The sequence below is a fragment of the Pollicipes pollicipes genome, unplaced genomic scaffold, assembly GCF_011947565.3.
Source record: "Pollicipes pollicipes isolate AB1234 unplaced genomic scaffold, Ppol_2.1 Scaffold_4295;HRSCAF=5057_pilon_pilon_pilon, whole genome shotgun sequence".
Classification (NCBI taxonomy): Eukaryota; Metazoa; Arthropoda; class Thecostraca; order Pollicipedomorpha; family Pollicipedidae; genus Pollicipes; species Pollicipes pollicipes.
Window position 1 is genome coordinate 39,443,289 of NW_023596461.1, and position 13,223 is coordinate 39,456,511.

A 13,223-nucleotide genomic window follows, 5' to 3' on the forward strand; every position below is an offset into this window, starting at 1 on the left:
GATTGAAAGTAGCCAACCTCGGCTTTGTTGACTTCATCTCCCGGACGTGTTCAACCCATTTCCGTCTTAGCTCCTTGGGTTATTTTTCCACCGCCCGTTCCCGGTTCTCGTAGCCCTCAATGTCCCTTTGAAGCCAAGGGTTTCTCATAACCGCCACGGCGCAACTAATCACAGCGTGAAGCCTCTCCAGACCAGCAGCACTGGTGTACCTGGGGGTGTAGCCATCAACACGGCTCCCATGTTTGCGTGCATCATATCATAATCTCGGCTAAATCTGTTTTCCGGTGTTGCGAGAGCCTCCTGATCTAGCTCCAGTTCAGACGACATGCCGCTAATGGTTTGCTGCGCCCAGCTTGGGATCACATACTGCAGGCGGATTGCTTCCGCCGACTCAGACAAGGAAGACCGGAGAGCTGATCCACGAGAGGTCTGAATAAACCCTACCACTCGGCCGCTCCATGGGATCGCCGGAGGATGCCGGCAGAGTAATGCGTGAGGTACTCTTGGTGAACGAGGAGCAATGAGATGACACTTGGTTGTCTCCCTGAGCGCTCATTCGTAGCTCGCTGCAGGATACCCTCCTGATCTTGGATGGCCGGGCTGTCCTGTGTCCAGTGATGTTGTATCGCACCGTCACCGTCAGCATCTCGCTCCTCGCCGACAAAGTCGTCTCGGCGCTCTCATGCCAGAGAGCCTTCTGCAGCCTTTCTCAGCTCGTTCCTCTGCAGCCTTTCTCATACTGCAGCCTCTCAGCTCAGCTCAGCTCAGCCTTTCTCAGGCTGGCTTCTGGCTGAGCGATCTCACTTGTGGCAGTCACTCCTTCGAGCTTTCTGCCTCGCTGAAGGTCCTGTCCATCCTTTTCAAAACGCAACTGCTGCTCAAGTTGCTTAAGCCTTAGCTTTTGCAGCTTTATCTTCATCTCAGCATTCCTGGATTTCACTGCCTACTGAGATGCCGCCCAGCAGCTCAGTAATGCTGCCTCTGATGCCTGCTCATCTCGTCTAGCTAGCCGGTGCTGGCGTAAGCTTTCTGTTGTTTTCGGGTACTATTTTAAACATATTTTTTCTACATACCTTATCTTTGATCTTCTTATGTGCCACCACGTGATTTAAAAGTGACGGGACATGGATAGATAAGTTGGTGGTGCGCATTAACCTTAAAAAAGAACAAATCGCTACAACATTGCTCAATGAGGTAAGTGTGTGACTTGGGTCCTGAGATAAGCGTATGACTTGGGAGCTGAGGTAAGAGCTGAGGTAAGCGTGTGACTCGGGAGCTGAGATAAGCGTGTGGCTTGGGAGCTGAGGTAAGCGTGTGACTTGGGAGCTGAGGTAAGCATGTGACTTGGGAGCTGACGTAAGAGCTGAGGTAAGCGTGTGACTTGGGAGCTGAGGCAAGCGTGTGACTTGGGAGCTGAGATAAGAGCTGAGGTAAGCATGTGACTTGGGAGCTGAGGTAAGCATGTGACTTGGGAGTTGAGGTAAGCATGTGACTTGGGAGCTGAGGTAAGAGCTGAGGTAAGCGTGTGACTTGGGAGCTGAGGCAAGCATGTGACTTGGGAGCTGAGATAAGAGCTGAGGTAAGCATGTGACTTGGGAGCTGAGGTAAGTATGTGACTTGGGAGTTGAGGTAAGCATGTGACTTGGGAGCTGAGGCAAGTGTGTGACTTGGGAGCTGAGATAAGAGCTGAGGTAAGCATGTGACTTGGGAGCTGAGGTAAGCATGTGACTTGGGAGCTGAGGTAAGCATGTGACTTGGGAGCTGAGGTAAGAGCTGAGGTAAGCGTGTGACTTGGGAGCTGAGGTAAGCATGTGACTTGAGATCTGAGGCAAGCGTGTGGCTTGCTAACTAATGCAAGTATGTGACTCCCGGCCCTATACAGGAGGTAAAGTCAACAAGCGATCTGTTGACACCTTGCGCGAGCCGCAGCGTCATGTCAGTGGGAGTCGCCTCGTTGACGGCCGAGATCTCAGCCGTCGGACGTCTTGGACCAAATCTCGCGATATTAGCAGAAGCAACATCGTGCCGCATGCCGTATGCGGCTCGTACATCCAGCGTCATCACGACCATTGTAGCTCCGGCTTGCATCGCAGCACTCGACTGTAGCTCCGGCTTGTATCGCAGCACTCGACTGTAGCTCCGGCTTGCATCGCAGCACTCGACTGTAGCCGAACCGGAACCCCGCTGCCGTCTGGCTCTACCATCTGCATCCGCCGCCAGCTTCCGTACATCAGCGGACGCCCGGTGATGTGCCGGCACGGCCGACTGTAGCCCGTGGCTTGGGCGAGAGGGCGATAAGCTGCACGTGCAGTGTTACGCTCCTCCACCAGGCTGTGCGCACAAGTCAGCCGGGTTGTTCCACCCTCTGCCTCAGGTTAGGTGCGGTCACCTGGTCGGCCGCGGAGGCCGCGGGCCGGCGGCGGCCGTGAGCAGCGCAGTCATGACCACACAACAGGCTCCTCCGAGAAGCGTGGCAAGCTCGGACTTATCTGAGCAGCATGGCAGGTCCGGTGATCGGTGGTGACTTAGGATCCGGGGGGAGAACCTGAGTTCCGTGTTCCCTTATCCAACAGCGGCAGACCGTGGCGCACAGCGGCAGACCCCGGGTGACGCTCCCTCCTCCAGCAGCATGGTAGACCCCGAGTGACGCTCTCCCCTCCAGCAGCCTGGCAGACCCGGGTGACACTCTCTCCTCCAGCAGTCCGGCAGACCCGGGTGACGCTCCCTCCTCCAGCAGCATGGTAGACCCCGGGTGACGCTCTCTCCTCCAGCAGCCTGACAGACCCGGGTGACGCTCTCTCCTCCACCAGCCTGGCAGACCCGGGTGACACTCTCTCCTCCAGCAGTCCGGCAGACCCGGGTGACACTCTCTCCTCCACCAGCCTGGCAGACCCGGGTGACGCTCTCTCCTCCAGCAACCTGGCAGACCCGGGTGACGCTCTCTCCTCCACCAGCCTGGCAGACCCGGGTGACGCTCTCTCCTCCAGCAGCCTGGCAGACCCGGGTGACGCTATCTGCTCCAGCAGTCCGGCAGGCCCGGGTGACACTCTCTCCTCCAGCAGTCCGGCAGCCCCGGGTGACGCTCTCTCCTGCAGCAGTCCGGCAGCCTCGGGTGGCGCTCTCTCCTCCAGCAATTCAGCATACTCGGGTGTCAAGCTGTACTTCTCCAGCAACGGCTGACCCATACGACAGACATGTAGACCCGGGTAGCGCACAGCAGAAGACCCTGGCGCCGCACTCTCCGTCTCCACGACTGATGTCGGAAAACCCAGGTGCTGCACCCTGCTTCAGCAGCAGTAGCAGGCCCATGCGCCAAGCTCTCTTCTTCCAGCAGTGGCGGACCTGAGCGTCGCACTCCAGCAACGGTAGACCTGAGCGTCGCACTCAATCAGCGGCAGACCTGGGCGTCGCAATCAAGCAGCGGCAGACCTGAGCGTCGCACTCCAGCAGCGACAGACCCTGGCGCCGTACTCCGGCAGCGGCCATCCCAGGCCCGTATCTCCAGCAGCGGCACTCAAGCTCAGCCCCCCCCCCCCCCCCCACCCCCCAGCAGCTTGGGACTTGCTTCTGGACCAGCTCAGCCTACACAATTTGTATCACTGGTGATAATAAACTTTCCAGAATCCGCAGGTATTTAAGAACGCCTTCGTCGTTATTGGAGCTTTACGGCGCACTCAGTTGCTGAGGCTATATGGTGTCGCCTTCCTCTCACCCTGGCAGGAAGGGCGGGCACTGCGGGGAAACCTCGTACCTTGGTTTCCCAGACGCGCAGTGGTTAACACGGACGCGTCAACGTTAATAACTTGTTCATCACGTCCTTACACGGCCCAACCCCTCAAACTCTTGTTTGAAAATCGTTGAAAATAAAAGTAGTCACTAGATTATTGACTTATTTTTGGGTCGTTCCTTTTAAGAGGGGCTTTTCTAAGCCCCTGATACTAGTGACAACCCTCTGGTGTAACTGTGCAGCCTCCGTTGACAAACATTTTTACTGAAGGCAAATACCTATTGTTGTGAGCACGAGACAACGTCGTGTCATCACTCAAGATAAAAACTCTAACCAGCCATTGTGGTTAGAGGACTTGTGTCTGTGCAGCAGCACAGTCATGACACATGCTCCAGCCAGTGGCTTCAAACCTCGCTAAGGCGCATGACCGGTGCACGGTAGACTGTGGAGAGGATAGAGCGGAGAGGGGCAGACTCAAGACGTGCTGGCTCCAGCCAGTGGCTTCGGACCCCGCCTGATCCGGTGCACGGCAAACTGTGGAGAGAGCAGAGCGGAGAGGGGCAGACTCAAGACGTGCCGACTCCAGCACAGGTGACGCCGCCCCCGGCCAACGCAGGCCCCGATCAGACTGTGGGAGAGCCGAGAGGACAGCGGCAGACTCAAGAGGCGCCGACCGGCCGCCCCGCCCCAGCGGAGGAGCCAGCGCGAGTGGCGGGCGCGGCGGCGGCCGTCAGCAGCCAGCTGGGCACCTGTTCCGCGTGATGCTCCTGCGGCCCCGGCCCCTCCTGGATAGTCGGCTCCAGGGGAGTCTTAACGTGGCCGGTCGGGTAGCGCACCGACCTGAGCGACTGAAATGCCAACGGCCGCGCTCGGTCACGCCAGAACAGACACACACACACACACACACATACTGCTCATTTTCCTCGGCTGGCACACTTGCGCGCTCATGCGGACGTGCGAGGAAGCATAAGCATTTACAAACCTAACGGCAAGCATAATCAGCCTGCGTTCCCCACCTACCATCATACACAGCCACTACATACGGAAAATGAGTGGCACTCGACAGGCAACGGATAAATAACACCAAGCGTCTGACCATGGCGCGAACCCGCCGCGCTCTCAGCGCCGGCCACCACCCACCCTGTTCTGCTCGTCCTCCCAGCTGAGCTTCTTCACGCGCTTGGGGATGCTGCCCTCGGGCCAGCCGGCGACCGACCCGGCCGGCTTGAAGGTGGAGCTGGCGCTGGACTGGAGCGAGCGCTGCGAGCCGCGCGCTGCCGCCGGCTGGCGCGCCAGCGTGCCGGCCGAGCCCAGGTCGCCGCCGTTGGCCAATGGGTTACGCAGGCTGCCGTTGGCGGCGGCGCCGCGCGCGAACCGCCGGCTGCCGCGGGAGACGGTGGCTGTCGTGCCCAGCGACCCTGCGGCGGGACGGCGGGCGATCATCGTTCGCCCGGGGACTGACCGCCAGCCGGCAGCGCCGGCGGGGTGGCAACGGGGACGAACCAGTTATCAGCTTTCTCGTGATCGGGAGAACCGATTATCAACGAACCCGATGACTGCAGTATGAGCTCGGCATCTGCGTCTCTCTGGTGGGGATAACTACTTGATCAGTGGTAGTGATAAGCGGGAGATGCAAATAAAAATCAGTCAACAACAAAAAATAAGTTATCAGCCTCCTGCCGCGGAATTACAAACCGATTACACCAATGCTTCTGAGGTGTGTCCATCGACGGGATTAGCCGCCATGTGGCGGGAAATACGGGTTAATCTTTAGCCACCCGGACACAGCAGTCATCAACTTAATGAACAAACGTACACCTGCACGAGATCATCTCTGCCCAACCCGCGAAAAAGGATTGCCGAAATATCGGTGTTCCTGAGGTGGGAGACGGGCCCTAGCCCTCAGTTCCCAGGCTCTCAGCCTCCGCACGCGATGGTCAGCACAACAGCGACGTTTATCACGCCAGCTACAGCGACCAGATCCGTCGATACAAGGCGGGCCTTCAGCCCCGCGCCGGGCGATGGCCACCCTCCGCTGCCGACCCGCCGACCCCACCGCGACACCTGCCGCGCGCGCCCGGCTCCCCGGCGGCGTACGGTCGACGTTGAGCGTGTCGAGATCGACCACCAGCGAGCCGAGGTGGGAGGCGCGCGGCGAGCCCGGCCCGCTGCCGGCCTCCAGCTTCTCGTGCGGGATCGAGTTGTTGACGTAGCTGGCCACCTTGGCGCCCAGCGCCGGCGAGGTGCGCCTTGTCCGCGCCCGGTCCTTTTTGCTGCGGCCAGAGACGGCGGCGGTGAGCGCGGTGCGGGGGACCCGCAGCCATACCTCCGCTGCCGGCGGCAATGCTGCTCACCCCGGGCACGGACACAGGTGGGTCCGTTATTCCCCCGGCAGCACGGGTGGCCGCAACGGAAAGAGGATGCGGACTTAGACGGGCAGTGAAACGTAGACGCAAAAACATTGCTACCACTACTGCCAATCTGATACTCTGCAGAGGTCGTGCGCCTCTCTGAACCGGAACTGCGTCTGGTTCGTTACCACCCATATGGCACGTTGTTCGATGCTCGCTTACTAAAAAGTCAGCTACTTACTATGTACATACGTAGGGCCCAGGATCACGATAACCAGTTCAAGTACTTACTATTTACATATGTAGAGGGCCAAGGTCACAATAACCAGTATCAGCACGCCCAGGAGCACCCCGAAGATAATCATCAAGAGGAGAGAGCTCTCGGCCCTCGTGCTCGGGCCCAGAAGCTCCTGCGGAAACCGCACGGTAACCGGCACCGAGGACTGAAACAGAGAGGACGCGTCTGGTGTCAGTCCCGGCAGCGGTGACGCCCCCGCGGGGGTCGCCGCGAGGTCACCGGCACCGAGGACTGAAACAGAGGACGCGTCTGGTGTCAGTCCCGGCAGCGGTGACGCCCCGCGGGGGTCGCCGCAAGGTTAGTAGCGTCACTTGCGCAAGCGCGGGGCTACTTAACGCCACGCGCGCCGTAAATACCGCGGGGCATGAATAGGAGCACACTCACTGAGCTCGTATATTGAAATGCCGAACCATTTGCATCAGCTGGTTCCTTAACACTACACGCGCGCCGCAAATACCCGGGGACTTGAACGGGAATCCACTTACCGAGCGCGTATATTAAAATTTCGAACCATTTGAGCATGACTGCCGGCAAACATCGCACAAACGTGGTGCAAGCGTCTTATATGAAGTACAGACTGCTGCCAACTGTCGTGCTGGGCTGGACTTCACCAGCTCAGACTGCTGCCAACTGTCGTGCTGGGCTGGACTTCACCAGCTCAGACTGTTGCCAACTGTCGTGCTGGGCTGGACTTCACCAGCGCAAACTGTTGCCAACTGTCGTGCTGGGCTGAACTTCACCATCTCAGACACGGTTTTTGGCAGCGCGTTTGCCTACATACGAGTAGCTCTCCGATGCAGAGCCGTGCTGGTGAGGATCTTGGGTCAGGTTGAGCAGGCAAAGTGCTTGTACGCAAAGATACATGGTTAAAGGAAATCCTCCCAAGTTGGGGGAGCTCACGCCATTTTAGAGCACTTCTTTCCAGTCCACGCTGAAGGGGGGGGGGGGGAGCTCACCTCTCTGGTCTCCCAGTTCTTGCACCAGTGCAAAGGTAAGAGGCCTGCACCTTGAATCAGGGAAAACTTGCCTCACCTTTACCACATCTTGTAAGCCTTGAGGCAATGGGTGTCCATTTATATCCTCTTGGGGGGGAGGGGTGTCACTGCCCCTCCTCCAATGTCCAAGTTGGCCCACCCAATATTGACTTCCTCCAACCTTCTGGCTCTATTCAGAAAATTAAAAATGTGAGCTCATAATTACATCATCTTTAAGGAAGGTCTAAATAAATGTTTGACCGATAAAAGGGACAAAACAAATTAAAACCGCGAAAACTCGGCCAACTGAGCGCAGCTAACTGAGCTAGCCATACTTTTATAGCAATGAGCTCGTAACGTATTTTCTGTTTCTGCTGCATGCTACATGTTTTTAATTGCATGATGCACATGCCTTGTTCACTTCGGTCTGGTTCTGTGTTATTGTCTGCGTGTTTTGCGATTCTTAAGCAATGTTTTAGCTTCTACGAGACGCAACAAGTTTTATTATTCTGCCACGACTTACCGGATGATTCAAACAAACCGGTCGAATATTAACACCCGCACATCTGGCAAATTCGCTAGCCATCTGCTTTCGCAAGAACCATTACCGACTAGACTCGACCAAGAGCCGACAGCCGAGTACAGCCGACAGCCGGCTGACCCGATAGCGGTTATCATCCGACAATGACCACCAAAACAACACTACTTTTGTCGGGCATGCCTGACGTGGGTGCTTCCACGCAGCCTGCAGCCCGCCGTGCGGCTGCCGGCTGGAGATTTCAGAGACTCTCTACTCCCGAAGCCGTACACCTCCAGCAACGTCTGAAAGCCTATGCCATCCACCCCACGTATATAACCGAAACCTGGTGTCAATCATCAACGCCCAGGAAAACGACAACGATGCCGATGACATCTCTCGCCGAGACAGAACAAGGCAACATGTTGGAGCAGGAGTGTAGTTTTTAATTGGAGGACTCTAACTCGCTAACTTTGTAAGAAAAATGGGTGATATCCGACGAGTGTCTTATTCTTAGTGCAGCTAGGGGAAGGCTTAGTCATTTTTCCTACTCAGCAGCCTCCCTCACGCGAAACTGGACCCCTGTGACGGAGGCTCACTGGCTGTGACACGTGACGGATTCGCTACCACATTACTTTAACGCCCAGCCCACAGCCCAGCTCCAGAATGGAAGGCGTCTGAGTCCAGAACCAGGTGGATCAAAATCGATGTAAGGTGATCGGCAGCTTACACCAACTGCGTGGCAACACCACAGTTCAACACCGCAGTTCAACACCACAGTTCAACACCACAGTTCAATACTACAGTTCAACACCACAGTTCAACACCACAGTTCAACACCGCAGTTCAACACCACAGTTCAACACCGCGGTTTAACACCACAGTTCAACGCCACAGTTCAACACCACAATTCAACACCACAGTTCAACACCACAGTTCAACACTACAGTTCAACACCGCAGTTCAACACCACAGTTCAACACCGCAGTTCAATACCACAGTTCAACGCCGCAGTTCAACACCACAGTTCAACGCTACAGTTCAACACCACGGTTCAACACCACAGTTCAACACCACAGTTCAACACTACAGTTCAACACCGCAGTTCAACACCACAGTTCAACACCACAGTTCAACACTACAGTCCATCACCACAGTTCAACACCACAGTTCAACACCGCAGTTCAACACCACAGTTGAACACCACAGTTCAACACCATAGTTCAACACCACAGTTCAACACCACAGTTCAACACCGCAGTTTAACACCACAGTTCAACACCGCAGTTCAACACCACAGCTCAACACTACAGTTCAACACCACAGTTCAACACCGCAGTTCAACACCGTAGTTCAGCACCACAGTTCAACACCACAGTTCAACACCACAGTTGAACACCACGGTCCAACAACGCAGTTCAACACCACAGTTCAACACCGCAGTTCAACACCACAGCTCAACACCGCAGTTCAACACCACAGTTCAACACCGCAGTTCAACAACACAGTTCAACACCACAGTTCAACACCACAGTTTTCGACGATTTCCACCGCATTGAAGAGCAATTACAAACTGAATCGGGTTCTCACGCTGCACATTGCACAAAGCGAGATACTCACTGAAAAAATTGAGATCAGCAGAAGTGCAGTTTTGGATTACAAAATTGCGTTTCTACTACATAGACCTGAAACCAAAATTGGAAAGAAAACATTAACTTGGCATCATTCTCTGAAATGAAAACCTCAGAACATGTATCGTAGAGATAATAGAGATCCACCGCCAGAAGCGAGTTTCGGGTGTATATCTTTATTTGTTTGGACCACGTCGGTGACGCGGCTGGTCATACGTCGCCAATCTTGGTGAGAGGTTTTTGGATCAAGCCTGACTTCGGTAGGGTTTTCCTCGACTGGCTCCCTCCCAGACGATGGCAGTGATTGGGGTATGACTTGTGGTCGTGATGAAAACCAGCGTCGCATGTGGTCGTGATGACATGACGTTTCATACTGTCAAGGCCCGCCCGCTAGTTTTTATGCCAACGTTACTGCATATTATCAACAGCAGTTTTGCGTCTGAGATACTGTCATGGAAGTGGGAGATATCACGCGGTGCGGCTGATTGTTGGATTTGGCCACACCAGTGAACTTCAAACTAATCCCTCTCATTCCCATACTGGCTATGTGAAAAGTGTGACAGGCAGTAGTTTCAGAGTGTTTGCAGCACCCTCGTAGTGTATCCTCAGGCGGCTATGTTCAAAGGTTTAGCATTTCAAAGTACGCTTACCGAGCATGACATCGCTGTTGGGATGAAGAGGGGGAGTGCCATGTTTAGCACATCGCAAACCTTGAAATGTCAGCACTTTCGATCCCTGATGTCGAAAAAGCCTCAAAGGGAACAGCAGCACCGCACTGCGGTATCCAAACGGCATCGCGGGACTGAACAGCTGTCCGACGGTGTCAGACAAGGGCGTTAGCAACAAGCGCGGTGAAGTTTCAAATTCAGAACCATGCGTGAATTCCACGCAGTGCGGTTCCGCTTGCATAATCTGCTGAGCGCCTCCTACGTGTCGGTGTCCAGCCGGCAGGTTTTGACCGCGGCGTGCGGAGCTCAGCGAGTTGAGGTCACCGCGCCATGGCCACGCGTCCCTGCAGGCTGAGGAGCAGCGATGTCCGCGGTCTGGAGCGCTCGGACCGCACACCATGGGATTCCACCGTCTGGCATCCGTCTGAGCCGGCAGCGGGTCGTGACTCGGGACAGGATCGGTTCAGAGCTCAGCGGCGGTCCGCCGGCGGCGGCGGAAGCAGCTCCGCCAGCGGGCGCGGCCGACCCCCTCCCTCATAGGCTTCAGCCGGCGCCAGCCTTGGACTTCACAGCCCTCGGCAGCCCTGACCACGGGCTGACCCCCGGGGGCGGTGCGGAGCCGGCCGCCAGCGCAGCCCCCCGGAAGCCTACCATCGCGTGTGGTGCTCCAACTGCAGTTGTTTGATGCGGATGCCGAGAGCGCACGTTCTCATTGAAATTTGACTACGACCCGCAAGGCCTGTGGCAAGTCAAGGATAGCTAGTAAGTGTAATAACTTCCCTTATTTGGAGGGCACCAAGGGATACGCATCAGTAAGCGAGCACGTCAGCGGCTGTATGACGATTTTTTTTCGGTCGAGGCGATTTAATTAAATATTTCCGGCTGTTTTTCGGAAAAATTCCGGCCACAAATCTGGTGGAATTTCCATTACCCAGACGTCCAGGGATAAGTGGACTGCACTTTTTATTATCACGCATCTCAACATTCTTTTCCAAACATGGGAGCCCAGGGAGATGCATGACCAGATGTCCCATGCAGGGCTCAGCAGCCTACTGTCCTTTCTATGCACACATGTTCAGGGGCATCCCAAGCCGTAAGTGGTCAACTATAAAGCTGATGACAAACGATGGCCTTTGGCTCTTGGTTATCCAAGCTTTTGTACATTTCGAATTGGGTATCAAAGCAGGTCCTGTCTTTACATCTAGCGTGAAAAGAGTTGTTATGTGTGGCTGGCCCGAACCCGGGAACCCTGCATTAGGACATTTATGTACTAGCAGACCACATTGCACCGAGACTATAACTTAGCTGCTAAAGAGCGACTCCCTCGCGAAGTATGGCTCCAAGTGTTGTGCCGGGTTGAGTGGCAGTTCATCACTGCCCGGTGGGCTGAGCTGATGAGTCGAAAACCTGCTTCACATGTTATCCCTCGAGTGATGAACTCCCTGGAGTCATGCGGCGTGACGGTGCTGTCGGTCAGTGCCGCGAGTCGACCTGCGCCGGCCCGACTGCCCGCAGAGCAGGGAGCTGCAGGTCGAAGACGGGCCGCTGGCCGAAGGCTTCCGCGGTTTGGATGCAATGGACATCCATATGGAATGGCTAACGGACTGGGATGGTGTTTGGGGAAAATCGCAGGTATGAGTACGGTTAGGACATTTATGAAATGCCGGACGCATATCTGAGGAAACACCGCCCAATACTGCGCGTTTTATTTTCACCCACTTGACGGTCAGGTGGCGCCACGCAAAGTTTGTTCTGGGGATGCGTTATTCCTTACATGTCAGCATGAAAAGCGAAGCTTGACATGCCGCCTACCCGCAGCTAAAAGCCACGTTCGTAGGCGCTCCCCCATGCGATGTGGCTCGCCCTCCGGTCCAGGGGCTACATGCCGGACGAGGTTCTGAACCTCTGCGGCCGACTGGCGTGGGGTGCCCTGAACAACGGTGAACTTCCGACAAGGTTCCGTCGAACTCAGCTACAACAGCCTGCAATCAAATCCAGTGCTGCACCTAATCTGGCTACCAGCGTACGAAGCAAACCTTCAGCACCAGGAGACCTGCGGTGAAATGGTGTTCATTTCATGCCAAAGCTTGCCAGCCGTTAGCGGAACTTTAAGAAGTAAAAGGATCGTCTAGGAAGGGCGTACGCACACGCTGCAAACTCGCAGCAAATCCGATGGAGCACGGGTCCGAAACGTTTTAGGAAAAAGAATCCGCCAAACAGCTGACGCCGCTTCCAAACAATACCTTTCCCATCTGACGAAATATATTGTGCGCTAACCAAGGTGTGCTTTAAAATGACCAGAACTAATGCCAGTTACATCACTTTGGACTTTAAAAGCAAACAGTGTAAATATAGAGGTAAAATTGTATTCCATTTTCAACAGTTCACACCAAAGGCCTTAGACAGATGTGAACGTATGGGTGCCAGATGGGTCCACTGATCAAATCTGGCCACCCAGTAGGTATGACCGCAGCCCACGCGTAGCTAGCGAAATGACTAAGGGAAATCCCACCGGCGAATACTTCTGCCGGCGGGAAGTTGGGCGCAGCTGGCCGCCACGTCACGGCCAGACGGACCGCGGCGCCGGCGGTGGCACCGCGGGCGGCTGGCGCGTGTCCGTCCCACCCGCCGCTCCAGCCGGCGCGCCTGGCCTGGCGGCGCCGTTCGGGGAACAGCACGAGACGCTTCCGTTCTCACGGAGCTGACCACTGCCGGCCGCGAACTAACGCGCGACGCGCGAGATAAGCAGCGCGTATGTCCAAACAGTGCCAGAGTCCGCCCAGACGGCCGGAAGCGGATGACCGTGTGCACGATTCGTAGATGCAGTGACGAATGCTCACGTGTGAACTGTTTTTTTCGGCATTTCTGACCAGTTAAGGTTCGTGGTATGAAATATGCAGGCAAGCGAGAGGATAGCTGATACTGAAGCCAACTTGCCTTCACCCAGGCGTCGAGCATGGACGGCTGGCTCTTCATCTAGTAAACCAGGTCTCACGACACTCGAGGGAACTGGGAGCCAAAATGACTCGGGGCCCGAGACCTTTGAGTACAGGCAGC

At 55.8% G+C, this 13,223-nt stretch overlaps 1 protein-coding gene across 1 annotated transcript in view; it reads right to left on the reverse strand.

The window, feature by feature from the left end:
• LOC119097527 (cadherin-related tumor suppressor) overlaps positions 1–13,223 on the reverse strand; it is a 53,842-nt gene that overhangs the window by 8,172 nt on the left and 32,447 nt on the right. Inside the window, exons 16-20 of the mRNA XM_037220560.1 lie at positions 6,370–6,521; positions 5,825–6,000; positions 5,033–5,145; positions 4,868–4,987; positions 4,477–4,575 (exon numbers count right to left, since the gene is read on the reverse strand). Coding sequence (XP_037076455.1) covers positions 4,477–4,575; positions 4,868–4,987; positions 5,033–5,145; positions 5,825–6,000; positions 6,370–6,521 — 660 coding nt within the window. The remainder of the gene's footprint in view (positions 1–4,476; positions 4,576–4,867; positions 4,988–5,032; positions 5,146–5,824; positions 6,001–6,369; positions 6,522–13,223) is intronic.